We start from the raw sequence: 10,842 nt of genomic DNA, 5'->3' as shown, positions 1-10,842 counted from the left end.
TTCTGTGGTTTTCTTCACACAGATACAGAGTTACAGCAACATGTGGTTTAAACTACAAAAATTGCTTTAAACTAACTTTGGTGGTGGTGTGTGTGTATGTGTGTGAGAGAGGAGGAAGAAGAGGTGGGACAAACGTTATCATGTCTGGTATGTTCTCCTGAAAGTGACACCGACCCCCAAGAAAGGTCTTGATGCCAGTGGAGGAGGCAGCATGGGGACCAGCGCGGGGACCAAGAGTGTGCAGCTGCTTCCGGGGTGTCCCCACCTCAGACTTCCTGCCTCACTTTAGTAGTAACAGAATTACGGAGAGATCTTCCATGCCCCAGGTGCCCACCACGGCCAGGAGCCGGAACTCCATCCGGGTCTCCCACGTGGGTGCAGGGCCCAGCACTTGGACGGTCTTCTGCCTCCCCAGGTGCGTCAGCAGGGAGCTGGATGGGAAGTGGAGCAGCCGGAACTCTGCCCGCGGCAGTGACCCGCCTCAGCCTTCCACGGGACCCTACGGCACGAGGCAGCGCGGGCTTTCCTGCCGTGCAAGTCTGCGGTGTGGGTTCCTGGGGAGGAGCTGCAACCAAAAAGAAATGGGGCACAGTGCTCTCTCAGGCAACTGACCAAGTTTATTTCCAGGGTTCCAGTTCTTACACACTTAGTAAAGCAATAGTTCAGACACAACTCAGAATTAATCCACATCAAGGAGGTTAACAAGGCAACCTGGTCAAAGCATTACTGAAGCAGGGGGTAGATGAGTTCTGTCTGTCCTTGGGTAACTAGTGCACAGATGTTCGCCTGCCATCCAAGGACTCCCTGGGGTAGCAGCGCGCTCTGGCTGAGAGGCCCTCCGCCTCCTTCCTGCAGCCTCTTCCCGGCTGGATCCCACAGGCCCCTGACATCCCAGCAACCTGCTGGATGTATGCCAACACCGCCAGGCACCAGCTGGACACACAAGACAGCTGCCGGTCCAGTGTGAGCCCCTTGTCAGCAGTGACAGCTCGGTACATGACTTAGATTTTCAGAATTCTTTCTTATTTTATCATCATTATGATACAGTTCATAGGTTCTGGGATTTCCCTGATTCCCTCCCCAAATCTCCTCTTCCCACACACTGATTTCCCCTTTATTATTACAATAGTATAGTCCATAAACAGTTAATAGGAAGAAAACTAGAAATTCACAACGACATGAAGTTAAATAACATGCTGTGAATGACTAATGTGTCGCTGAAGAACTGAAAATCAAGAACCTTCTTGAAGAAACTGATGCCACTGTGTGACCTGTGAGTCCGTGAAGAATTTAATAGGAGAAAACTTTTTTTTTTAAAGATTTATTTTATTTTTATTACGAAGCCAGACATACTGAGAGGAGGAGAGACAGGAAGTGGAGCCGCCGGGATCAGAACCAGCGGCCATATGGGATCAAGGCGAGGACCTTAGCCACCAGGCCACACTGCCGAGCCCGAGAAAACTTTTTTGAAGAAATGAAAATAAAAGCAAAAACATCAAAATCCATGATATAGTTTCCACTGATCTTTGTTGGTGAGATGTGTCTCCTGTGGGCAACAGATAAATGGATTTTTGGATTTTTTTAAATCCAGTATACTAGTCTATGACATTTGATTGATGGGTTTAACCATTTACATTCAGAGTTAATATAAATAGGTGGTAATTTGGTCCTGTCATTTTAGCAATGGGCTGTTCATTGTTTATTGATTTAGTCTTCTGTTTTTGTTTTGTTTGTTTGTTTTTCTGGGATCATCTTCACATTTTCCTTTGGTTTTGGTGGGCTAGTCCTCTTCTCTGTCAAGAGAACATCTTTTAAGTATCCTTTGTAGGGCAGGTTTGGAAGAGGTATATTCTTCGAGCTTTTCTTTACTGTGGAACAATTTTATTTCATTTTCAAAGACAAAGGAAAGCTTTGTTGGGTGCATTATCCTGGGCCAACAATTTTACCTTTTAGCATCTGGAATATGTCACTCCATTCTCTTCTGGCCTGTAGAGTTTCCTGTGAGAGGTCAGCTGTGAGTCCTCTATATGTCAGTTGACTGTTTTCACGTGCACATTTAAGGATCTTTTCCTTATGTCCGATTGAAGAGAGCTTGATTATCATGTGTCGTGGTGAAGATCGCTTTTGGTCAGCCTACTGGGAAGTCTATGCCCCTCCTGGATTCTGTTTCCCAATTCTTTCTCCACTTAGGGAAGTCTTATTATTTCATTAAACACATTTTTAAACCCAGCTTCTCTTTCTGCACCTTCTGGAACTCCCACAACTCTTAAATGTGGCCTTTTAATAGTGTCTCTTAATTCTTTGGTACTTTTTTAGCTTGGCCCAGCTCCACTTCCAGCTTTCTGATTGTTTCACCATGAGGCAGTTCTGAGGTTCCACCTCCTGCTCATTCTATTCCACGGAACGTTCACCTTGCTCCATTGCATGCTGCATTTGCAATAATTTGGCTTGATTTTGTTTCAGTGTTGCCATTTCGTGTGTGACAATTCCTTAAATTCCTTGGCCTCCTGCATGTACTTCTCATTGTTGAAAAGATGCTTTATTAGAGTTTTCTGAATTCTGTGTCCCCCATTTCCGCAATGTCTTCCTCGGTTAACTCTGAGGTTGGCAAAGGCTGTTGCTCCTTTGCAGGGCAGTCTTCAGTAGTATTCACTGTGCCTCCGTCTCTTCTTTTGCTCTTGGTCATTGTACTTCTGGTTATCAGGGTCTTCTCCTTGGGGCAGGTTTCTAAGCTCTATCACCCATAGACCTACAGTTCGATTTTACTTATTGCAGTTGGTATCCAGTTCTTTGTTTGCAGTCGCTTGTGCCACTCCCTCCAGCGAGTTTCAGGTCTGGGCTTTTTCAGAATTCTCAAACAGCAAAGTAACTAAGTAGGATCAAGGCTCTGGGTCTCTGCTCCTTCCCCGTGTTGGTGCAGTCACGTGCCCAGAACAGTTCAGTGCGGCTGACAGGTGCCTTCCGGGGGTGCTGGCCGTGAGTACTCGTGCAGCGGGGTGCAGCCTGGAGACCTGGGGCCAGCGGTGTGGGAATGGCTCCCCATCAGGGACTCTGCCCTGTACCATCTGCCCCCTCTTGTCAATTTATACTTGCCAGTGAGCCACAGCCCTGGGGTGGGACCATCAGGGGCAGATTCCGCGGGGAGCTCCCCCAACATCAGCGTGGCCACGGCTGGCCACACAGGGTCAGGGTGGGTCTGGAGGGGCTGGGTTACAGGCCTGCCATGAGAGCTTCTCTGCTGAGCTGCGCTCATCTTACTTATTTTAGCGTGCTGTTCCTGCATGCTGGCTCACATGGGTGTAACCAACAGCGGGGAAAGGTGCCACCTGCGAACCTCTGCTCCACTTCCGGTTCAGCTCCCTGCTTGTGGCCTGGGAAAGCAGTGGAGGACGGCCCAAAGCCTTGGGACCCTGCACCCATGTGGGCGTCCCAGAGGGGGCTCCTGGCTTCAGAACTGGCCCAGCCCAGCCTATGAAGCGTTTTTAGAGTGAACCACAAGATGTAAGATCTCAGATAAATAAATAAATATTTTAAAAGGGGGGGGGGGGCTTGCTAGCCTGGCCTGCGAACCTAGTCCCAAGTGTGCAGGGGCTGCTTTGAGGGTCCACGCGGACGTCGGGCGTTGGCACAGCCCTTGCCAGGCAGCAGGGAGCTGCAACCCGGTGCAGGCAACTTCCGGGCCTGCAGGTGCGTCGCTGACCGCTGGCCGGGGCCAGCGAGGGGTGCCACTGCGCTCCCACAGCGCCTGCTGGGGCAGCCGCACAGGACGGGGGCCACCCCGGCCATCCACGCGCCCCGCGTGTGCGCGACACAGGCGGCCCGCAGAAGCCTCTGCGCGGGGCCCGCGGGCAGCGACGCCCTCCGACTCCGCCCCCAGCCGGCCCTTCCTGCGCAGGCCCCGGAAGCGCGCGGTGGACGGCGGCGGCGGCGGCGCGATGGCGGCGGCCGTGCCCGAGGCCTGGCCCGAGCTGGAGCTGGCCGAGCGGGAGCGGCGGCGGGAGCTGCTGCTGAGCGGGCCGGCGCTGGAGGAGCGCGTGCGGGCGGCGGGCGGCCGGCTGCCCCCGCGGCTCTTCACGCTGCCGCTGCTGCACTACCTGGAGGTGAGCGGCTGCGCGAGCCTGCGCGCGCCGGGCCCGGGCTTGGCGCAGGGGCTGCCGCGCCTGCACAGCCTCGTGCTGCGGGGCAACGCGCTGGGCCCCGGCCTGAGCCCCGAGCTGGGCCCGCTGCCCGCGCTGCGCGTGCTCGACCTGTCCGGCAACGCGCTCGAGGCGCTGCCGCCGGGCCAGGGCCTGGGCCCCGCCGAGCCGCCGGGCCTCCCGCAGCTGCAGAGCCTCAACCTCAGCGGCAACCGGCTCCGCGAGCTGCCCGCCGACCTGGCGCGCTGCGCGCCGCGCCTGCAGAGCCTCAACCTCACCGGCAACCGCCTGGACCGCCTGCCCGCCGCGCTCTTCCTGCCCGGCGCGCTGCCCCTGCTCAGCGAGCTGGCGGCCGCCGACAACCGCCTGCAGGAGCTCAGCCCCGACGTGGCGCACCTGGCCTCGCTCAAGGTCAGCGACCCACCCTGCAGGCGTGCCCCGCGGGCGGCCGGGCCTCGGGAGGGTGGGACGCCCCGGGAACCGTGTCCCACGCGTTCATGTTGCCAGTTTCCTGTTTGTGAGAGGGGAGCCCCTAGCGCTGCCCTCCCCAGGCACGAGAAGGGGTGTTGCCTGAGGCTGGGGCCTGGCGCCTTACGGTGGCTAGCTCAGGCTCTCCAGGAGGGGCTGCCTGGCCCGCAGCCGGCCAGGGTCGGCCAGGGTCGGGTCGGTGTCTTCCCTCCTTCCTCCGGTTGTCATGTGCAGGTCAGCACCTGGCCACCCTGCCTGTCCAGGATCCCAGTGCGTGTCAGGGAGGGAGGGAGTGTGTGTGTGTGTGTACCGTGACGCAGGCCAGCCCACCCAAGAGCCCTCCTGCTTGTGGGCACTGACGCCCAAGACCTTGGTCCTGGGGGCTTGGGGTTTTCCGGAAGCTTCCTACACCAGGCGTGTGTCTTGTGTGGAGTGGTTAGATGGTGGCCTGCCGCACCCACCCAGGGACATCATCTCTGGTGGGCGTTCTTTCCCCACGGGGCCGCTGTTTCTTGGGCCGAGGGTCCTCTGTGCTGGGCCAGGCCAGCCCAGCTGCATGGCTAGGCCTGTGCCTGTGTGCTGGCCGGGGGGGGTCAGGTCAGCACCCCGACGGCTGCAGAACCCAGTGGCGGTGTCCCAGTGGCTGCACAGGGAGTGCTGGCGCGAGGATCCGTCCCCAGCTTTCTCAGTGGCTGCCAGAGGCTGCTGCGGCCATGTTGCCTTGGCCACCGGGAACCCTGCCGGTCGGCAGAGCGAAAGTGGGCCTTGCACATACATCTCCCGCTAGGGTCAGCCGCTCACACCCACCCTTGAGCGAAGCCCTTCCTGCTGCGTGTGCAGTGCAGCAGTGGCCCAGCGGGTAAGGCTCATGGACACCCCTCACAGGAGGCACCTGTTTGAGGGGTGGGGGCTAGCCTGCCAGGTGCCCGGTGTTGGACGCGTGTACTCAGCGAGGCCCGTTTGTGCTGACGACTCCCCAGCCTGTGGCACTGCGCCCCAGGCCACAGTGCTGCCAGCCATCTGCCCTTTCCTGGGTTATGGTGGTCCCTGAGGGAAGTTCCCCCCCAGCCAGAGCCCCCTGCATCCCCGGGGGAACCTGAGGCTGTTCTGGGAACCCCCCAACAGTGTTTGTGGGGAACGTTGGGGTTTGACCCTATGGATCTCGACACCCAAAGACCCTTTAGGCAGCAAAGCCTGCGTGTGTATGTGTGTTCTCATGGCGGTAGGCTGGCCTGCACATGTGTGTCTGTGTGTTCTTGTGGTAGGCTGGCCTGCACGTGTGTGTGTGTTCTCATGGCGGTAGGCTGGCCTGCACATGTGTGTCTGTGTGTTCTTGTGGTAGGCTGGCCTGCACACGAGTGTGTGTTCTCATGGCGGTAGGCTGGCCTGCACATGTGTGTCTGTGTGTTCTTGTGGTAGGCTGGCCTGCACATGTGTGTCTGTGTGTTCTTGTGGTAGGCTGGCCTGCACATGTGTGTCTGTGTGTTCTCATGGCGGTAGGCTGGCCTGCACACGTGAGCAGACGTGTCATAGCCTGATCCCTGTGGGTGTGAGGACAGGCTGCAGCCCGACCCTGGCACACCAGCCTTGCTCTGCCAGGAGGCTCACAGGCTGGTACAGGCTGCAGGCTGGCCCAGGCTAGTCCTGGCACTGACGCCCAGCTCTCTGCAGGAGGAGCCTGTGAGCTCTAGAACCTGGGCTCTGAACCCACAATGCTGCCACCTGGAGGCTGCCCAGGGGTGGGTACAGGGGAGGGCAGCAGGGCTCCGCCCCCTGTGGGAGGCACTGCCAGCTAGTCCCGCCCAGCCCCTGGGGCCAGCTGGGTGGGAGAAGGCCTCGGGGTGCCCAGGCTCCCTGCCAGGCCGTGCCTCCAAGACATGCACCTGTTGGTCCTAACATGGTGTTCTTGGCAGCCTCCCAGATGGCTTCTTCCTGCTCCACCGTCAGCAATCTCCTCATCCCTTGGGCCCCACCTGAGAGCCGCAGAGCTGGAGCCAGGGGATTCCAGATTCCCCACAGCTTGAGGCTTGAGCAACTCCCTTGTCCCTGCCCACGAAGAATCTTCTGAGTGAGGGGCAGGTCCTGCCGGCTGAGCGGGGAGCAGGTCCCTGGAGGAAAGCAAGAAGTGTTTGTCCCGGTGCCCAGCGCTGGCCTGGCCATACTCCCAGTCCCAGCTTCCTTCTGCTGCCCGCCCTGGGAGGCAGCGTGATGTGAGTTGGATGGCAGACACGATCACTTGGCCACCTCCTGCTTCCCAGGCTTCTGCAGGTGTCTGGGGGTGAGGCAGTGGGCACCCTCTGCCTTCCTCTGCCTCGTGGCAGAGGGCAGGTGATGCCTGCGCAGGGCCGCGCTCCCCCAGCTGCCTCCACTGAGCTAACCCTGAGCGCACCTTTGGCTGTGGTCAGCCAGGAATGAGGTGTCTGAGTCAGGACAGGTTAGAGAGATGACCGCTGTCCCCGCCTCCCTAGAGGCACTGCTGGGCCCACAGTGTCCTTGCACGGCCAAGATGAGGGAGTGTGTTCCCCGAAGGGGGTCACAGGCGACACGGTGGTGGCAGTGGTGCGGCAGGACCCCGGGGTGCCCACTCACTGACGCCCCGGCCTCTCCACAGACGCTGGACCTCGCCAACAACCAGCTCAGCGAGATCCCGGCCGAACTGGCCCACTGCCCCAAGCTCAAGGAGGTGAACCTGCGTGGGAACAGGCTGCGTGACAAGCGCCTGGAGAAGATGGTGGGCAGCTGCCAGACCAGGTCCGTCCTGGAATACCTGCGCGCCGGCGGCCGCGGCAAGGGCCGGGCCAAGGCGGACAGCGAGAAGGACGAGGGCCGCAGGAAGCGGCGGGCGCCCAAGCCGAGGCCCGAGAGCGGCGAGGGGGAGGCGGAGGAGGCGGGCCGGCTGCTGCTGCGGGTGCTGCGCCTGTCGGAGAGCCCCGCGCCCCTGCTGGTCAGAGTGAGCCCCGAGGTCCGGGACGTGCGGCCCTACTTCGTGGGGGCCATCGTGCGAGGCATGGAGTTGCGGCCCGGAAACGCCCTCAAGCGCTTCCTCACCTCCCAGGTGGGAACTCAGACACGCCGTGCGGCAGCCCCGCACTTGGCCCTCTGCTCATCTGGAGGCCACAGGTTCTGGGACTTGGCAGGCTGGGTGGTTCTGTGGTCAGCTGCAGGCTACCGAGGGCGCTCGGCCGTGCCAACATGCTCTCCTGTGAGCTGTTTAGGTTTCAGTTAAACTGGGCCGTCTGCCAGCCTGCTGCCTGCGGGCGAGGCCCTGGGCACATCCTGCAGGGCAGACCAGCCTGTGTGCGGCCTCGCCTGGCCTGTGGGCTCAGCCTCTTGGTTCCCCCGGGGTCTGAGTGCCATGTTCTAGAATCAGGAGGAAGCCGCACCCACACACAGTGTCGCCTGGCGTCACCTACCTGGTGGGGTCAAGTACAAACAGTACAGTGGGTGACGGCCAGTCATGCTGAGCACTGCAGGACGCTTGGGGGCGCTGACCGCCAGCCGTCAGCCACTTCAGGCCGCAAGGTGCAAGGCACTCCCGTGGGTGGGTCCCCAGAGGACACGTGTGGTGGGAGGAAGGGAGTTGGGGCCAGCACTGCCCCGGGGCTGGGCAGTGAGGCTGTTGGAGCTGGACGGGGTCGACCGAGCCGGCTCCTCTCTGCTTCCTTAGACCAAACTGCACGAGGACATCTGTGACAAGAGGACAGTGGCCACCATAGCGACCCATGACCTGCACGCCGTGCGGGGGCCCTTGCTGTACGGGGCACGGCCGCCACAGGACCTCAAGGTGCCACCCGCTTTGCCCACATCCCAGGACTCCACAGCGTCTCCCAGTGTTGCCAGCTGCCTTGGGCCCACTGGCTGAGGGAAGGGGGCACAGCCAGCTGGGTGCTCAGCCGAGGCCGCATGCTGTGCCCTGAGCGTGGGGTCCTTCCTGCTGCCTGACTTGGTGCCCTGCCTGGCAGAGGCTACCTGTAGCATAGGGGCACAGTGGGGCCATCCCCACACCTGCTGTGCAGGCCCCAGAGCCCAAGCCCACCAGCCTGGCTGCCCTACCCCCAGGAAGACTGCCACACAGCAGAGGCGTTGGAGGGGTGGGGGGAGCACCTCTCACGGGGACTACAGCCTGCAGGCCAGGGTCACCCCACGGAGCCTGGGACCACGGCGTGAGCCCACGCACTTCTCTCCGCAGATCGTCCCCTTGGGGCGCAAAGAGGCCATAGCTAAGGAGCTGGTGCGGCAGCTGCAGCTGGAGGCAGAGGAGCAGCGTAAACAGCGCAAGCGGCACAACGTGTCCGGCCTGCACAGGTGCACAGGTGCCCCACAGGCCCGGGGGGAGGGAGGGCCCTGCACAGGTGCCCCACAGACCCGGGGGGAGGGAGGGAGGGAGGGCCCTCACAGGTGCCGCGGCAGACCTGGCAGGGGGAGGGGCGCTTCCCTGTTCCCTCCAGAGGAGATGCTGTGGAGGTCCCCACTCCGAGGGAGCCGCACGTCCTCTTCAGGGGGAGCTGGCCGCCCTGGCTTGTTGCAGAGGTCATTGCATGCGAGGGGCTGTCAGCCATTGGCAGCCAAGCGTGGCGCCTGATCGAGACCCCACGTTGCTGGGCTCCATCAGCCAGCCTGGAACCTGCCGTCCCTGGTGCAGACCCCTTCCCAGAGGCGCGCTGAGCCTGTGCCCACAGCCCCAAATGTGTCTAATGGGGTCCAGCCGCCAGGCTGCTCTGACGCGCAGTTCCCCACACAGGTACCTTCACTTGCTGGACGGCAAGGAGAACTACCCCTGCCTGGTGGACGCCGATGGAGACGTCATCTCCTTCCCCCCCATAACCAACAGCGACAAGACCAAGGTAGGTGGTGCTGCCGGCTGCGAGTCCATCCTGCACACCCCCGGGCCCCTGGGCAGCGCGCCATGGCCAGCAGTCCAGCTGTAGCAGCCTGCGCCCACTTGGGGTAACTCGGCTGCTTTCTGAACCCTCCACACCTCTGCTCCAAGATTAAGAAGACGACGTCCAGCCTGTTTCTGGAGGTCACCAGCGCCGTCAGCCTGCAGGTTTGCAAGGACGTCATGGACGCCCTGGTCCTGGTGAGTGAGGCCATCACCCGTGTCGCGCAGGGCTCCCCACCGCCGCCTCGCCAGCTGAAAACTTGCTTTGCCTTTGCAGAAGATGGCAGAACTGCACAGGCACACCTTGGACAACAAGGAGGAAGCGTCCTTGTCAGACACGGAGGCCGACGGGGGCCCCGGGCAGCTTGGCAGTGCGGGGCAGGGTGGCCAGGCCCAGCTGGTGGTAGAACAGGTGCGGGTGGTAGACCTGGAGGGCAGCCTGAAGGTGGTGTACCCATCAGCCACCGACCTGGCCGCCGCCCCGACCCACGTCACCGTTGTCCGCTGAGGCGCCAGGCGCAGCTGGCTGTCCCCATGTCATTCGTCTCCACATGCTGACATTAAATTATTTGTGGTTTTTTAATTTGCATTCCCCAGCTGTCTGTTCCCTGTCACCATGCTGGCTCCTCCGTTCCCAGTGCCAGGTGTTGTGGGTCGTGCCGCCCAGCGGGCAGTGACAGCCTCCAGGGGAACAAGGCTCTGCCAGCAGCATGTCCGGCTCCCCGGGGCAGCTGGCTTTCACTTTGTTTGAAAGGCCGAGATCCTCCGCGCGCTGGTTCACTTCCCCACACAGCCAGCTGCAAGCCAGCTGCGGGCCAGCAGCTTCTCCCAGGCCTCCTGTGTGCGCGGGGCCAAGGATGCAGCGTCCTCACTGCTTCTCAGCCACAAGCAGGGAGCCTGACCGAAAATGGAGCATGTGGGGGATCAGCCCGCCATGCCACCGTGCCAGCCCCTACATTCTGTTAACAGCACTTTCTAAATGTGGTCTTAGGGTTGGTTAGGGGTGCAGAGCCACGCGAGACTTCCCAGGCAGGCAACCCCCAGGCAGCGGTGGCGTCCGGCGGCTATGCTGTCTGCCACGAGCTGCGGGCCACGAGCCCTCTGCCCATCCTCGCTGAGGCCCTGGGCACCTGACCTGCAGCTCCATGAGTGGACCAGGTGGCCCCCCGTCATGGACATCAGCCGCTCAGCCAGCCACACAGACCAATATGGCCTGGTCCCTGCCCAGTTCTGGATGTCCCAGGTCACGGCCCGTCTGTATGTGCTTGTGCACCAAGAAACACACACACACACACACACACACCCAGACCCACTGTGCTCAGCCCAGAAGACCTGGCCAGCTGAGGGGGTGGCCCT

At 60.9% G+C, this 10,842-nt stretch overlaps 1 protein-coding gene across 1 annotated transcript; it reads left to right on the top strand.

The window, feature by feature from the left end:
- Positions 1-3,905: 3,905 nt before the first annotated feature.
- On the top strand, positions 3,906-10,069 carry LRRC47 (leucine rich repeat containing 47). Its single transcript, XM_058660771.1, has 7 exons — positions 3,906-4,547; positions 7,216-7,659; positions 8,272-8,388; positions 8,794-8,909; positions 9,346-9,448; positions 9,595-9,684; positions 9,764-10,069. Exons 1-7 carry the CDS (start codon positions 3,936-3,938, stop codon positions 9,992-9,994), a joined length of 1,713 nt encoding a protein of 570 aa, XP_058516754.1. The 5' UTR covers positions 3,906-3,935; the 3' UTR covers positions 9,995-10,069.
- The last annotated feature ends 773 nt before the right edge of the window (positions 10,070-10,842 follow it).

Source organism: Ochotona princeps, chromosome 2 (genome assembly GCF_030435755.1).
Source record: "Ochotona princeps isolate mOchPri1 chromosome 2, mOchPri1.hap1, whole genome shotgun sequence".
NCBI lineage: Eukaryota > Metazoa > Chordata > Mammalia > Lagomorpha > Ochotonidae > Ochotona > Ochotona princeps.
Note: the sequence above shows the minus strand (reverse complement) of the source record. Positions and strands in the feature narration are given on the sequence as shown.

Excerpts from the sequence above, each read along its gene's own strand:
- LRRC47 (XM_058660771.1), top strand. The coding sequence starts at position 3,936 with ATGGCGGCGGCCGTGCCCGAGGCCTGGCCCGAGCTGGAGCTGGCCGAG. Across the intron at positions 4,548-7,215 it reads CGCACCTGGCCTCGCTCAAG|ACGCTGGACCTCGCCAACAA; the intron begins GTCAGCGACCCA and ends GCCTCTCCACAG. Across the intron at positions 8,389-8,793 it reads GGCCGCCACAGGACCTCAAG|ATCGTCCCCTTGGGGCGCAA; the intron begins GTGCCACCCGCT and ends TTCTCTCCGCAG.